Source organism: Numida meleagris, chromosome 7, assembly GCF_002078875.1.
Source record: "Numida meleagris isolate 19003 breed g44 Domestic line chromosome 7, NumMel1.0, whole genome shotgun sequence".
In the NCBI taxonomy this organism is placed as follows: Eukaryota; Metazoa; Chordata; class Aves; order Galliformes; family Numididae; genus Numida; species Numida meleagris.
Window position 1 is genome coordinate 4,879,552 of NC_034415.1, and position 16,771 is coordinate 4,896,322.

Here is a 16,771-nt window from a genome sequence, read left to right on the forward strand (position 1 = left end):
CAGGCATGACAGGCACCTAGCACAGAAGGCAGGCACACATTTAGTGCCACTCATACACATACCAGCACACTGCCTTCAAACACAACCAAACATGCTTTATGAGGGCATGACAGCAGCGTTTACATGAATGCAGTTTGACAGCCCACTGATTTAAGCAGTTCTGACATAATAAGCTGTGTCCAACATCTTACTTCCCGAAATCCTTCCCAGTCAATCCCCACCTCAAATGCGATGCCTCAAGTCTGCCAAGAGCCCTCTAAGCCAGGGAGGGGACTGAGAATTCTTCAGGCATTAGCATGCACACACAGGAACACCTGGGACCTGCTGCAACAGAGGAAAAGTCAGGGCAGACTGATGGCTGCCATCCAGCTCTGCCTGAGCATCAGGAATGCGGATGCACAGAAGCCAAGGCCACGTAAGACCAGCCCTTCTGTGGGAAGGTAGACTGAGCACCTTTCAGGACCACTCGGTACTATGCTATCCCCTCACACCTCTCTGTCATAATATGTTCATTCAATAGGCTTCTTTAGCCGTGAACTGGTAAGCGATAGAGCCCGTAAGAAAATTTTTGCCACATGACACAGCACCACTGCCAAACTTTCCTTAAGTCTTGAAAGAAAATGAATATGAAAAGCTAAGTGCAAATTCACTGAGAACAGAATCTCTCCTCAGTTTAGTAAGCACTGTAGTTTCTGCAGCTGTATGCACGGATCTGGACTCTCCTTTCTCACAGGAGCCATGTTCTAACATCAACGTGTGAGCAAGCAGCCCTAATGCCAGACAGCACCAATCAATCAATCACCAGACACACTGTCTCAGGCACAAGGTGTGCTCCAGGTGAGTGCAGAAACACCACAGTGATCATTGCCACCACCTACCTAACACATCGTGACCTAACAGGGATACAGAAGCTTTCAGGAGTTCCATTCTTGCTAAGTATGACTCAACATAGCTATTAAATCTCACAAAGAACAAAGAAATTTAAGCACGAGACTTTCAGTATTATCATTAATGTATTTTAAAAGCTATTTTCATTAATACGCCATGAACTTTCCAGTTTGATATGTGCAAAAGCTGCAAGCCCAAACATGGAGGGAAAAAAAGGTCTCAACTCTTTGCAGAGCAGGCACACACTGTGGCTCTCTACTGAAGCAGAGGTCTGCTCACCCCTATCGGAATGGCAGGGGGCACTTACTGCTATACAAACTAGCTAAGGTCTGCTGATGGCTGTCAGGCCTTTGAAAGAGAGCCCACTGAAATTCAAAGGTGCAGGTGGCATTGGGATGGCAGCGTAGGCACCGTGTGAAGGCCCGTCCAGTTCTCACCTCGCTCCCAGCCCCCCACGAGGAGGCAGCTGCCGCAGGCTTCCAGGAGCTGCACCTCAGTGCGGCCATTGATAACCGCTCCCACAGGCATAAGCATCAAGCTGAGGGTAAACAACTGCTAAGTAAAATGAATCGCACAGGTTGCAGCTGACCAAAACCTGGTCAGCTGCAACCTGTGTGATTTGCAAAATCGACAGGGATGGGCAGTTCTTCCACAACCTGATCTTCCCAGAGGAAAGCAGCCTAAGCTTTCCTACCCAAACACTCCATACAAGAACAGCGACATTTGCACAAAACTAAGTTCAAACACATCTGTCCTCTAAATGATTGAAGAGTTTTCTTAAATCCTCCCCAAATGAGACCTATTTTTGGACACCAGGGAGTGAAGCAGTTCAGCAGAGTTTAAAAGTTGACATCTCAGACAGTAATTTTAAGCAAAAGAAAAAATAACAAGGAGCTATCACGAGTGCACTGATCACCAGGACTCTCTTGAACACAAAGGGAACGGTTCCTCCACTGACATTTCCTGCACCTCTCAGAGGGTTGTATTACCAACAAGTGCAGAAGCACCAGCGCCCAGCAGCTAGAATGAAGAACGAAGGTGTCCTGCCATGCAGCACTTCCCTGCTGCACATCTACAGGAGTAGCTCAGTCCTCTGCTAGAGACGTGGGGAGGATCTGGATCAGAGCAGTCCAGGGAATTGGGAGAGGTGCCCATCTGCTGGCTGCAGAGCTCACCTTCTTGATAACAGTTTTGGATTCATCATTTTAAAAGGGAGATAAGTTGTGAAAGGGTGCGGAAGGAAGAAGTGGTTTGTCTTCCACAAACTCTGCAGGTCTCTGCCAGCCTCACCGCTTAAAAAAAAAAAAAAAAAAAAAGGACAGTGAGAAAGGAAAGTGAGATCCAAACGCGGACTGCAAGCAAGCAGGCTGCTGCTCAGCCACCGAAGAGACGGGGAAAGGAGGAGTGAACCTTCACCCTCTCCCAGTTACTCAGTGGGATCAATCCGTTTATCAGAAGAGTACAAGACAGAAATGCATTCAAAAGGACTCTCAGAAGGATGGAAGTGTCAGAAAAAGAAGACTGGGCTTTCAGGATGGCAACGCTGCTTCAGCCAGCCCAAAGAAAGGAGCTGGCAAGGCATGGGTTGCTTGAGCACAGTCTCCCCACACACCGTACTGCTTCTCCATGTGAACTGGAAATAAACGCTGATAAACACAATGAGGAGCTGCTAATATTCCTTAATGCTCATTAAAAAAAAAAACAAGACATTCCATTTATTTGAAGCCATTTATTCCCACAGAAGAGTAGCATGCATTAGCAAGAGTATTTTAAAAGTTATGATGACTCTTTAAGGCAGAAGAAAGCTGAAGATAAACCTACAGACACAGACCAAGCACAGATGCAGCCAGAAAGGCACTGACACCACCTCTTTTCCCACCTCTATCCATCAACTTAACAACGTTCTCACATCCCAGATTCACGTGCAAACAACCACCTGAAAGTGGAGCTTTTTTTGCAAAGCCTTTACTAATTATTGCTCTTTTGCAGTTAATACAGGTTTTTAGCATCTTGGCCACTCTTTGTAAACAATGCGCTCTCCCAAGCACCTCCTAACTGGAATGCTGCACAAAACATGACAGTTACTTCACTTATAAGAGGAGTCCAACACAAAGCTACTTCTGACGATGCCAAATTCCTTAACTTCAAGAAGGAAATTCCAGTTTTTGCAGTGTAAAGTATTGCTTTCCCAGTTTTTCAATGCATGAGCACGCAAAGGCAGGCTGCAGCCAGGCCACGTGCTTTTGATAGCTCTCCCTCCCTCCCTGGCGAGTCCCCAGGTACCGTACCGTAGGGCAAAAAGAGCGACACAAGGCAGGAGTCCCACCCCAAAGGGTGCTGAGCAAAGCACGCAGCTCCAAGCGATCCCTGGTAACACACTTCTGCACTAAGATCACGGCTTAAGAGCCTCACCCTGCGTTGTCCAACTGTACTTATTCATTTCCATGCTTGAGTTTTGGGAGAAGAACATATACTGAAAATAAAACCCTAAAATCTGATGGTGACCATGAAGACTACAGTTAGGCCTTAAGGCTTTTAAAGTCTGTAGCAGCGTTTAACTTAGATCTCTTTGAAGATTCCCTCCCTTCTTGTCAACATGGGCTCAGCATTGCAATGACAGGCTCAGAATTGTCATCAGCTGCTCTGCACCATCTCTCCATGTTCATTCCACTCATTGAAAATGCAACACAGTGCCAAGGAGCGGAATTTTTGCATAAATTTAACAACAGGAATTTGCCCTAGATCATTGTAAAACTATCACCCAACTCCCAGGCATTTCAGAATGTATTTTTAACAGACTTCAGCAGTATCTTGATTACCATTCCAAAATCCATCCAAGCCAAGAAGTTTCTAACAGCTCAGTATTTTCCCAAAGAATTGAAAGACACTGTGATGGGCTCACAGCTCTGCACAACTGTTCTCAGCTGGAAGACATGCCAGCTTCAATGCTCAGACCTGCTGCCCTCCTCGGGCAGAGGGTTGCCAGCACCCGCCCATGCTAACTGCAGAAGCAGCTGTACATCCTCCCCTTCAGTTGTGGAAGCTAAAGGGAGCAACAGCAAAAAAGCATTCTGGAAAATACAGAGAACAACAAGAACAGTAAAGTGAAGAAATAATAACAGGTTAGAGAAAGGCATATCAGAAGATGAAGCTAAGTGCTGAAGCCAGGCACATCACATAGCCACCTCACAGGGGTGCACACCACGTGGCACGCCGCTTGTATAACAAGCAAACTAATTTGAAGTTTCTAGGACAAACCTTCCAGAAGACGTGGCATGAAAGTATTTCTCAAAATCTTTGAAAAATCAATGAGGGTAAATAATGGAGACCTGTTTTAATTTAAGACACCAGAGCCCCTGTTTGTGCACAGCACCTCCAATCTGAACAGGATGAGCCAGGCACGTTCAACCCAGACTTTTAAGAGCCCAACAGTTCCAATGCAGCTTTTCTCCCAGTTTCACCTACAGAGCAAAGGCACTTCCAAACAAGACACTCTGTATCTAACAATGTACTCCTCATTCTGAAATAAGCAGTCTGAAACAGGAGTTTAGATTATACGAAGTATCCAAGTCCCTTTCCTTCTTCCTGCCATGAAATGCATACATGTTGTGCTTACTTCAGCACCAGTCTTATGGGGGAGATTTATGTATTCACACAAGAGGAGAATCCCCAGATAAAGTTGCGAGCACCGCGACAAGTTACCTCAACAGCACTCACCCAGACTGGGGCCTGCTGCCAGCCTCATACTGCTGAGAAGAGGATTTCCACGACAAGAGGTGCACTGCACTCTAGAGCACAAGACCCATGCTATCCTCAATCTGTCTCATTCTCCAGCTCTGCCACTCAACACCCTATTAACAGAAGCAAGCTGAAGGTTTAAGGAAGAAGCCAGCGATAGGGCCAGTAACTGCTCTGTTAGCAGAGCCTGTGCTTCTGTGATCTCTAGTGCGACTAACGTAGCTACTGCCTGTACCGGACAGAGGAGGCAAAACAAACACCAGTGATGTTATCAGGCTGCCAGCACAACACAGCCTTTTAGAGCTCTTCTTGCATTGCAGAAGCATTCAGCAAGCACTCCCTGGAAAACGTACAGGGCTATAAACACAAACCAAAGACCAGGAAACCTAAACCACTCTCTTTCATTAAGATTTGCCTAAATCCTCAGATTTAAGCTGCTACAGGGAGGAATTCGAAGCAATACTGAAACGCAGGCATGTATCAGCACTTGCCCTGGCCACGCCGTGCCCATCCCGGCCCACTCTGACTGCAGGCACACTTCTCATGACAGCTCTTAGAGCCAGGGCACCCAGGTTTTCCAGCACAACAGAGCATGGTGCTGCCGGTCACTCGCTTTGCTACAAGCCTTCCTGCACTGATGCAGCACGCTCACGGGCAGCTACAACTGAAGAATCCTGATGCATACGTGCACTTTATACCCAGTTTCCTTTTATTCATAGTTGCAAAGCTGAGAATTATTAAAGGGCTCATAAAAGCTCAGCAGATCTGGATGTCAAAGCACTTTCTGGAATAGAATGAACCATAGAAAGACAAATTAGCACATGCATGATTTCTTTATTAAATGCATAGCTAACATGGTAAACAAATGCTGACGGTAGGCAAAAGCTGACGTCAGAACAATTTGCACAGGATCCTGCTCAAACAGCTGTCAGGGCTGGTCTCACAGAGTGCCAACTGGGAGCTTCTATATCTCCTCCATGTATTCAGCTTCCTCTGCATCAAACTATGAAACATTGCAAGTTTTAAAAGTGGGTTTTTTTTGTTTTTTTTTTTGTTTTTCCATAGTGAGCATCCACAGAAAGAGGTTAACAGAACAAAAAAACCCTGTAAATTCAGAACAGGAGACATTTGTCACATAGTTCAAGCTGCAATCTGCACAGAAGTGTTATTTTTAGAGCTGTATATTCCAAGCCCTACTTCCACTGAAAATATTTACCTAAAACCCTGCAGCTATTCCACTCTTCTGAACCCCTTGCAACAGCCACACCAGCTCAGGCTTCCCAGAAAGTTTGCTTCAGGAAGTCTTTAGAACTCTAATGGTGATCCTACACGCCCAACAAGCATCATGCTGCCCTTATTGAAAAGGCACCAGCTGACAAGTCCCTGAACTCAACCTTCTTGTTTCTATACATTTCCTAACACACAGCCCTTTTTTAACTGACTGGAAAGCTGTCAAATCACTGTCATCATTCACCTTTATCCAAATGGGTATTTCTCCGTTGGAGAAACTATTTAAAGTTTAATCTCATCAAATAAAGGGAGCAAGCACCTATCCAGGAATAAAATCAAAGTCCAAGTTAAGAATGAATCCAAGCGGCCTCAAGAGCATTCTTATAGTAATTCTGTTTGTCTCGTGTTTTCCTACATTTTTTGTTCCTCTTTGATCACCTGCTGACCGTGAGTCTGACCTGTAAGAAGAGCTCCGCTCCTGCTTAGCATTTAAATCCTGTCAAGGTTACACTTCAAGACAACTAGGTTTAAGGAGTCAACATCTGCTACTCATGCCAACATTTGTAATGCAGTCAAAGCCTTCCATTTACTACTTTAAGAGTTGTGTAATAGCTCATGTGAATAAAGGTGACCATTTTCTATGTGGGACTAAGTTAAACGCACTTTTCATGGTTACGTAGCTCAGCAACAATGCAGGACTGGAAGACTTTGACACTTTCCAACTATGCACCTGACGTGGCTCCTGAAAGGAAGCAAAGCTGCAGTGTCATTCTGCAAACAGAGAATCTTACACTATCTCACATGAATTAACGTTTGTGCAACAGACTAGAGAACTCAAGTTGTAACCTCAGCAACAGCTGAATTAATTGTGCAGCTCCTTAATAAGAAGAGCGAGCATTCTGAACACAAGATGAACTTCACTGCTTTGGGACATGCAGTGCAACCTCTGAGATCAGTCACAACCACTTGAAAGAGTGATCTTTTAAAAGAGTAAGGAAAAAACTCAAGGCAGTTTTTCTCCTAAACATACCCGAGATGAATGCAAAGTCGTCTTTACAAACCAAGCATCTTTAAATTTAAAGAGCTCACTACACCTGATATTCTCTTATCCATATGAAATCAATGCCTGATTTTTTTCTTAAAAAAGCTCTGTTATAACAGGAGATTAAAAACAACAGAGTCACCCCATCTATCCATTGTTAAAATGAAACAGCACCTTTAACAACATACCTCACTGCAGAAACAGATTATCAACAGTAAGAAACAAAAAGATATTTCCCTAACAAGAATCCAAACAAGGAGGCACCTTCTGTGAGAAGATATGTAACTCTCCAGCAGAGCCCAAACGCTGCCTGGAGACCGTCACACCAGGTTCACAGTCAGATGGGCACAGCCAGGAGAAGCTTTTTGTTTCTTTTAAAGCTTTGCTAAATGTAAACTCAGAGACTAAGCTTTCAAGTTGTTTTCCTACTCACCACATTGTCTCCTAAAACCAGAAGTGCAACGACAAACCAAGCTCGCTTCTGGAGCTGGACAACCCACTCATGCAAGTGTCAGCATCAGTTTCGCAACCAGCTCGATACAGACAGGTGTCTGGGCTTCCCCACAGCCACCCAGCAAGGCTCACTGAGACAGCCACAAGTTTCAAGACCACTCCAACATTACTCCTTAGCAGACTATTCAAACAATCTGCAGAAAGCGTTAACACAATCCATCATGCACGACCACCTCCAGCAGCTGCTGCCGCTCAGGCTCCTCACACCTGCTGTGGGCACACTGCTGAGACTAGCCAGCACTGCTCCAACTGTGCCACGGAGCCTGAAACAGGCCAAAGTTAAAGAGCTTACACAGCTATACCTTCCTAATATTTGTGTTGCAGTAAAGGTCACTTTTAAGAATGCTGAGAAACAAAGCATACAAGACGCTTGGAAGAGGTATGGGTGATGGAACACGGTGGAAAACGCTGTCAAACACAATCAGCGCGAAAAACGAACAGAGCTGTTAACTTCAACATAACACGACTCAAAAGCAGCCACAGAAAATTGTTGCGAACAAAACACCACTATCTCACACAGAACACGGCTAAAGTTCGCTCTGAAAGGAAAGAAACCGACAACGGAGGGGCGCGGAGGGGCACGGAACGCACGGCGCAGCCCCCGGACCCCGCAGCCCCACACTGCTCTTGGCAGGGCTGTACCAGCCCTCCTCCCCCCCCTCCCCCCGCACTCAGGCCAGGCCGGGACTCACCAGAGCAGCGCGCAGAGGAAGAGGCAGGAGCCCAGGGCCAGGAGCCGGCGGGGCGGCTCCCTCATCGTCTCCCCGGTCTACCTGCCGCGGCCGTGGAGAGGCGGCGCATCCTCCCCGCCGAAGGGAGCGCGGGGGAAGCGCGGGAAGCGGCCGCTGAGGTGCGCGGCCGTTAGCAACGCTCCGACGCGGCCGCTGCGGCGGGAGCGCGGCCGTTACAGTCCGGCGGCCCCTCCCCCTGCCCCTCAGCCCCTCACGCGCTGAGCTGGAAGGATACGCGTCACGCTCCGCGCCCCGCCGTCACCAATCACCTGCGCTCCTGGGCAGGCCCCGCCCTCCTGCGGCCCGTTGCTGGCTCGCATTGGCTCCTCCCTGCCAAAGCGATGGCGAATCAGAGAGCGGACTTCTCTTCCCCCGCCCCCCCAAGGACCTCTCTGAGGTGTCCGCGTAGCAGGGGCCGTTGTAAAGCGAGATACCGCTGCGACATGGGACGGCTGGCAGCAAGCCCGCGAGGAACGGGAGGCACCGCTACCCCTGGGGCGAGGGACGCGTTAAGAAACAGCGTTCTGCTCTGACTCTGCTTTTTCTTTTTTATTTTTTTTAATCAGGCTTCTCCTCGAGCCGCCCCACCGAGGCGAGCGCTGTGTTTACAGAGGCCCCCGGCAGAAAAGCCGCCCGGAGGTGGGCGGGGGGAGAACTGCATTTCCCAGCAGGGTGCGCGGGGGCGGCTGGGATCTGTAGTTCCGGGAGGGAATGGGCTGCCCCGCGGGGGACGCGTGGGGGGCTTGGGGCTGGCGGCCATTTTGTTCCGGGCGGCGGTGAGCCCGAGGCGGCTGTGGCGACCGGGACACAGAGCTGGGACAGAGAGTGCCAGATAAATGTTAACAGTATTAAAATGATTTATTCGCTAAATAAAGAGTAGGGGTGGACCCACCGGTGTGATAGCGATGGGTTTTCGCAATATTGTTCTGTCTGAGGCGTTATCCAGGGGAAATAGGGGCTGCACAGTTATGTCATGGGTCTAGAAAGCAGCAGGAGTCTGCTGACCTGGATACAGAACCTTTAGGTATTCTGAGGAAAAACACGACATTTATCAGCGAAATGCTGCGGGGTTTCCAGAGAGCTGAGCCTGGCTTTGCCCATGGTTCTGCAGAGTGTGCGAGCAGCCCTGACGTACACAGGTGAACGAGTCATGAGCGCTGTACTGGAAATGCACGTGTGTCAGGGCCCTGAGCAGGAAGGGCAGCTCTGCCCCTGCCCCTAGGGTGGCTGCTCCCCAGGAGGAGTCCCAGCTCTGCAGCACAGCCCACCTGAAGCTCTGTGCTGCCAAGGTGGAAAGCTCACAAGGGTCGTTGTGTCTCCTTTTGCTGATTTTTGCCCTGGCATTTTTGGGTTTTCACAAACATTTGGCATCCTCAGCACTTCTCAGAGCTCTGCATGCCAAGGACAGCAAACAGACCTCAAGGCCTGCCTGGAAGTGTGGGGGAGAGGGGAAAGCAGAAGATCCAGCTCACTGAGCCAAAGAACAGATTACAGCACTGTGTTTTCTGTGGTACAGAGATATTTTCTTTAGAAAAGAACACTTTCTCACCCATTGCAGGTGGGACACCCGCCTGCCACCTCCCTCCCAGAGCCACCCTATGGTGCAGCTCCTGAGCCTGCCAAGTCCCATGCCACATTTCTGACCATGGTTTGATGCTGTGCTGCTGTCTGCCTTTCTGTGCTGTCATACCTTCCTGAAGGGACGGGGAGATAACGCAGTGGATGACCTCACTGGGGCTATTTACAGCAGAACTACTCAACCTCCTCCTGCAAAGGGCAAGGTGATGGGAGAGCAGTGCTCGCCTTCAGGACATGCTGCCAAGTCAGACAATAGCATTTCTAGGAGGAGGGTGGCCCTTTGCTATAATGGCCCCTTGGAAATGTGTATCAAGCTCCAAGTTCTTCCTTTGGGTAAAACTGCTTTGCAGTCCTCCAGCTGAGCCCCAGTGAGGTGCCTCAGCAGTGGGAATTTCCTCAAAACTTCCTCAGTGCCTTCAGTAACAGAATACGTTGCACCCACAGCTATTTTAACTGTGCCAGAGAGTGCCCAAAATCATCCTGAGAGGGCTGTGGAGAGGCAGTGACATGTGAGCCTTGGCCACAGCTGCCTCCTTCAGGTCCCCTCCATGGCAGGAACCCTTGATAGCAGTGGGAAAGGCTTTGAAGCGACAGTTGCTCAGCCCATGTGGCTGCTCTGGGCTGGCACAACTCCCACGTGTGTTACGGTCCACTTATCATCAGGGGATTAATCGCATGCAGCTTAGACCAAACACAATTAAAGAGTGGTCAGGGAGGATAGATCATTTCAGGAAATCATGACGGTGAGCAGGCAGGATCCTGGAGAAAAGCTTCCTTGATTCAATCCCCACATTGTACATTGTACGCCTGAAGAACTTCAGTGCCATCAGCCAGGCAGAAGCTGCGGGTCATCAGCCCTGACATACCTGCATGGCTCAGCACTCGCTATGCTTGCTTCTCAAACAACGATAAGATGGGGAATGTAATGGTAAAAAACAAGGCAGATTACCCAATCTCCCTGCTGGAGCCTATAATTAACTCTGAGAACAATGTGTGTAGGTGATCTAGGAGCAAATATTTGTTTGGGAGTGTTAAAAAGTGCTGCAGAAGGTTGAGCGGTGCCCATAGCTGCATTTTCCCTTCCCATCATCTCAGTTGCTTTTGCTGGAAGAGGATGGCTGGAAGGATCGCTGCAGCTGCATTGTACCCAGTGCTTGGTGGCTGTTGCTTCTCTCACACAGAGACCATAAGGAGAGCTCCTTAGTGAGGAGTGAGGGCAGTGCCAAGAATCAGGCTGCCATGCTGAGATGAAGCTCTCAGCTGGGGCTGTTGTGTTTCAGCAATTCCAAGTACTTGTTTGCTGAAAATGCTAAGCCTGATCTCTGATTTATCATAGAATATCCACACCTTCTCTTTACAAAGGTATCTTTTTTTCTCCAAATGTTTTTACTTTCTTAATGTGTGATTTAATTTGCACAAGGCTCCTTCCTTTTCTGACTATTGATCTTGGCTCCTTACCAGTTAAAATAAAATAAATCTCTCCTAAGCCTGTTCTGACAATGCAACTTTTGTCTGAGTTTTCCTTCCAGATGCAATTTCCTGTTTAATTTCCTGACCGTTTCTTACTTAGTGAAGGAAGAGCTATAAATTGCAAGATTGCTTCAGATAACTTCCTCTAACTTCAACTGAACTGTTATCCCTGTCAGGGGAGAAACCGGCAAAACCGTGTAAAACTTTTAAAAACAATCCTGAAATATGAGTAGCCCAAAACTTCCAGGGCTCACAATGAGGGGGAATGAGCCGTGCAAGAAGTGGGGTTGGAATCTTTTTCCCTGCAGAGCCAAACAGAGAAAGACTGCCTCCAGCACAGCTGATAACTGCTGTTTCACCCTGAGATACACGGCTTTTGTTAGGGAGATGTCACCACCGCCCAGGGCTCCATGGCTATCAGTAGCTCCAGTTCTGTGTTCTGATGCAATCCCAAATGTGCATGCATGCTGATTTCCCAAAGCCATCCTCTGCATTGCTTCAAGCTTGTAGTGTGGCACGCTGTGCTGCTGGGCTGCCAGACTCCTTGATGTGAGACAGCAGCCATGGTGACCCTGATTAAATGGCAGATAGCGGGGTAGGGTCACCTAGAGGCATGCTCTGTGCAGAACCTTGTTATGTTTGCTTAATGCAGGGCAGGACTGAGCGCTGCTGGATATCACTTGTTTAATCTCCTCAGCCCCTGCACCATCCACAGGGACCCTGCCTGGCCACCACAACTTGAGACCAGTGGCTTCCCAGGGTGGTTCTATTTGATCCTAAAGGATGCTCACAGGTTGTTACCCCGTGATGGGGCAATGAGCCATTCCCTCGCTCTGAACACAGACCTGTCCCCACGGTTACATCTGTCCCCACGCAGCCCCCAACATCTGCATGCTTTTGTACTGTTTCTGCTTTGCGTGTGCAGCCACACTGAGGGTGGTAGGAAGTGCTCCCAGGCAGATGGGGAGGGGACTGCAATCAGCAATCTTTGGCTGGGACTGCATGACCCTGTGTGGGAGAGTGACTGCTTTCATCTCTGGTTAGCTGGCGCTGATCTAGAGCTTTGATGTCTGGCACAGGTAGACTGTGGCATGGTCCACAGCTCCTAAAGGCCTGATGCACACGTGCTTGGGCAGGAGAGGGGCAAAGGTGATCATGGCAGAGCTGGATCAGCGCCTCAAATCCCATCCCCACACTTCAACTTCAGGGCAAAATGAAGAGGAACACAGTCAGAAACAACCCCAAAAATGCTTCATCTGGGAGCCCCAGCCCTGCTCTGCCTAGAGTTGGGAACCCGAGACCCCCTTGCTCCCACACCTCTGGCTTTTTTCACCCCCAACCTCAGTGATAACCCACACACAGCTCCTGCAGACAGGATTAGCCCCACACCCCAAGGTCTGTTTTCCCTATGGATGTGACACATACAGCGCGTGTTGAGCTGAGGTTACCTGGGCAGCTGACACTTGGCCTCTCACACAGAGCTGCCCAACCTGCAGCTGGCAGAGCGCATCCTTTGCATCATTCTTGGAGGCAGTTTCCTGGGGACTTAAAAAAAAAATCATCAAAAAAAAGCCAACACAAAAAGCAAAAAATTACTCAAAAACCTTCACTGCATAGAGATCTCCTTCAAAACAGGAACGAGTTGTCCCCTACCCTTGAGCTGGCTGGGAATCCCAGCAGGACCACCTTGTTCTCCTCCCAGCATAGGTGGTGAGGGAGTTTGGCCACGGGGCTTCACGGATATGTGCTGACCACTGGGAAAGCCAGCACCGGGGAGCTCAGTTTCGCAGCCAGAGGTCACATCCCTGTGATTGTGCATCCTTCCAAACCGCATCCCTCCTGCCCTAGCTCCACAGCACCTTTTCCATCCATCTCCCCTGCTGTTGGCTCAGCAAACCTCACACTGCAGACCACAGTCCTCCAAGACTTCCCAGATGCTGAAAAGGAGCTCACAGGGCTCATGGGCAGCTGCAGGAAGGTCTGGTCAAGAAGGCCACTCCCTGGCTAGCATAAGAGAGCCCAAGAGCATCTGTCCTTAGCACAGCCTGCCCATGGTGAGGGTATCTCTGCCACAGAGCACTCTGGCATCTCCCTGGGACCAGGATGTGGCCCTGGATCCAGTACCCCAGGCAACCAGCCCTGCAAGCCCCAGCATCCCTTCCAGCTTTGTCGTTGTGGGTCTGCTTAGAGCTTAAGAGCTGGTGTCAGAATCATTGAATGGCTTGGGTTGGAAGGAAACTTAAAGATCATATAGTTCCATCCCCCATCCCCATGCAGGGGACTTAAATCCCTAAGTAGGTGCTTGCAGGACAGCACCCGCAGCAAATGCTTTGAGGCCATGTAAGGCAGGAGACGGTCTCTGGTTCATGGAGAAATTCAGCAGCTGGAGCCATATCAACCTCCCCCCAAAAACATTCCTCCATAGGGAGGTTTCGGCTCCAGGGTCAAAGGGAAAAGCTCAGGGATCAGTTGTCAGATAAACAAAGCCCGTGTGCACGTAGCTGTGCTCACAGGCAGCCCTGCAGCCCACACCTGGCAGAACCTGTCCGCAGCTGGACCTGCTGTACAGCACCAGCTCAAGACAGGTGATGAGAAGGAACAAGCCCACACTGCGGGGACACCCTGGGGGCACAGAATGCACCTGGTGGTGTGCTGGACTCAGTGGTGAGATGATGAGGAAGAGCCTGAACTGAGGGATGTGGGAACACGCAGGCTCTGTGCCTGTTCCCACAGCCTCTGGTATGCTCGTCCCCGAGCAAGACATGGTTGTTTGGAGGAGCACCACAACTGCCTGCTTACACACGCTCATTCCACTGCAGGAACATGCAGACATGCTCCAAGGCAACCCAGGAGCCCCATGCCCTGCATACTTTGATATTCAAATACCTTTAGCAGAGGCCTAGATCAGTCAGCTATTTACATCCCAGCCTGTCACCTTTCCCAGCATTGCTTCCAAACAGCTTTAGCAGCATGTTACAGTGCAGGAGCCCCACAGAAACTGTACACATTTGTAGTGGGGTCATTTGTGCAACACTGTGGCTAGCAGTGAGCTCGATGGGGATCTGAAATGCAGAGGGGGGGCAATGGGGAAGTGGTCAGGTCCCCCGGAGGTAGGGTTAAGGCAACACAGCCCCAGGTGCTCCTCGGAGATAACTGGGTGGCAGGATGGGTGGCATCACCAAGCGTTCTGCTGTATGACGGAGGGCTGAGCCAGTCTGGGGTCCACATACCTCCCTGCAGCTGGTGAGGGAGATCTTCTCACATGGAATTCAGACACACACAAAAGGGTTCACATCCTTGACCTTAGGCACCACTCGGGGTGTGATGGGAACATCCTTTTCCCAGCTGCTCTGCTATCCCTGCCAAGGCCACGTCACTGTAGGAGGGCTGAGAGGTGACTTCACAGCACGTGTTCCCTCCAGCTGGCAGGGACAGGCGGTGACGTGGCTCGTCCCATAGTCACAGGCGCAGGACTGCTATGCTGGCAGGTGATTCATTCCCCGCAGACAGAGTCTGGGCCACCTGGAGGGCTGAGCTGCCCTTTAGACCGCAGGTGGAGAATTTTCCAGAGGGACTTGACCATGGCAGCAAGAGGTGCCCCGTGTTCCCAGTCCCCAGGCATCACAGTTACTCCCAGGAGTAACAGGAGAAAGCACCCAAGCCCGATGTGACGCAGCTGCAGGCAGCAGTGGGGTGGTGAGCCAAGAACCTGGAACGCGAGCAGAAAGCAGCGTCAGTGCAGGATGGGCTGGCAGGGGGTTCCCATCACCCCCATCCCACCATGTTCACCCCCGGCACAGCTTTCTTCTGCCACGTTGGAGCAAAGCTTCTTTGAAACTCTCAAATCCCCAGGCCGTGGGATGACAGCACCTGGGGAAAGACACCGATAAAAAAAAGCAGTTAACTAAATGTTGGCGGCTTGTAAGCAACTTTATTTATCACCAGTTATCAAATTAATTACGATCTCCACCAACCAGGCAATGAGCATCCCCTGCAGACCGCCCCTCTCCCTGTCCCTCCAGCGCCGCCCACCCCCGGCAGCAGCGGGCACCTGCGGCCGGGCTCCTCCGCCACGTGGAGGCTCCGAGCGCCCCGGCGTCCCTTGTGCCGCGCCGGGCCCGGCGGGAGAAGGCAGCGGAGCGCAGTGCGGCGGGGGCTGCGCCCCGTCCCCGCGGCTGGAGCAGGGCGGGCCAGGGGAATCGATCGCTGGCTCGGAGGGAGGAGGGCTGTGCAGCCGCTCTTGCTCGTTCCCTGCCTTTTGTCCTGGGTGGGCTGCCCGAGCCCTGTGGCTGTGCCGGATCCCAAGGGAGGGACGCTTCACCACGGTTAACCTGCACCTCGCTCTTTCCCAGGTCCCTGAGAGCATCGTCAGGCTGCGAGTGGAGGAGTGGGGCCCTGTGCCGGCCTCCCCTAGGGCACCCCGTGGGAGGATGGTCTGCACGCAGGTGGAGATGAGCCCAAGGCGGTGCTGGCAGGTGCTGTATGCGCGGCAGCCCTTCCCCAATAACTACGTGGACCAGCAGTTCCTGGAGGAGCTGTGGAAGAACATCCATGCCCGCCAGTACCAGTACTGGAATGTGGTCTTCAAGTCAGGGGCAGTGGTGCAGCAGCTCTGCAGCATCTGTGTCTTTGTTGTAACGTGGTGGTACATGAACACCAGGGTGCTGAGCCTGCAGGAGCTGTTTGGGGCAGCCCTGCTCACTTCTCTGCTTGGCTATGTCCTCTTTGATGCTATCAACGCTGGGGTTGGGTGGCAGGAGAGCAGGCGGACTCTGGACGGACCTGGAAAGCACGCTGGTGTCCTGTGCCTTCACCTATGGCTTCTCACCGGTGCTGAAGACACTGATGGAGTCCATCAGCACAGACACCATCTACACCATGTCAGCCTTCATGCTCCTCGGCCACCTCATCTTCTTCAACTACGGTGCCAGCGCCGCTAACGTGTCCAGCACGCTGTCACTCAACATAGCCATCTTAGCCTCGGTGTGCCTGGCCTCCCGCCTGCCTCGTTCCCTCCATGCCTTCATCATCGTCACCCTCGCTATGCAGATCTTTGCCCTCTGGCCCATGCTGCAGAAGCTGCTGAAGGCCTGGATGCCATGCTGCTTTGTGGAGGTGACTGTGCTCTTTGCGCTGGTGGCCCTTGTGGGGCTGGTGAGCATCTCCAGCGTGGGTGCTGTTTGCTTCGCTGCTGCTCTTCATCTCCTGCCTCTGCCCTTACTGCCTCATCTGGCTTCAGCAGCTCAAGGACAACATCCATGGGCCGTAGGATGAGGCTGAAATCAAGGAGGACTTCTCCATGATCCTCATGTAGGCCTGGCCCAGGGGAAATGGTGCCCTCTGCTGCAAGGGGCCTTTTTGGGACACAGTCCCAAGGGGATATCCAACCCAATAAAAAACCCCCTTGCACTACAGCAGGGACTGCATTTCTGTGTGCTGTGACCACCCTGGGCTGTGGGTGAGCAGGTAGGTGCTGGCAGACCCATGGCAGCGTTTTTGTCCAGCCACCAAGCCAGAGGCATGGAGCCTCTGTAGAAGTAAATCAAATTTAGCTTGCCTGGCTCCTGCAATTAATGTGTCT

The 16,771-nt window shown here is 50.8% G+C and overlaps 1 protein-coding gene and 1 pseudogene across 5 annotated transcripts in view; one reads left to right on the top strand and one right to left on the bottom strand.

Moving 5' to 3' along the window:
• Window positions 1–8,363, bottom strand: part of SUCO (SUN domain containing ossification factor) — a 40,403-nt gene extending 32,040 nt beyond the window's left edge. For 2 of the 5 annotated variants that reach the window (XM_021405048.1, XM_021405047.1), the window contains exon 1: window positions 8,104–8,362. In XM_021405048.1, the coding sequence (XP_021260723.1) occupies window positions 8,104–8,168 (65 nt within the window). In that variant the 5' untranslated portion in view covers window positions 8,169–8,362. Of the gene's footprint in view, window positions 1–4,605; window positions 4,793–7,331; window positions 7,352–8,103 lie in introns of those variants that run through there. The other 3 variants (XM_021405049.1, XM_021405050.1, XM_021405051.1) reach the window with 3 other exon arrangements.
• Window positions 15,565–16,504, top strand: LOC110402694 (annotated as a pseudogene).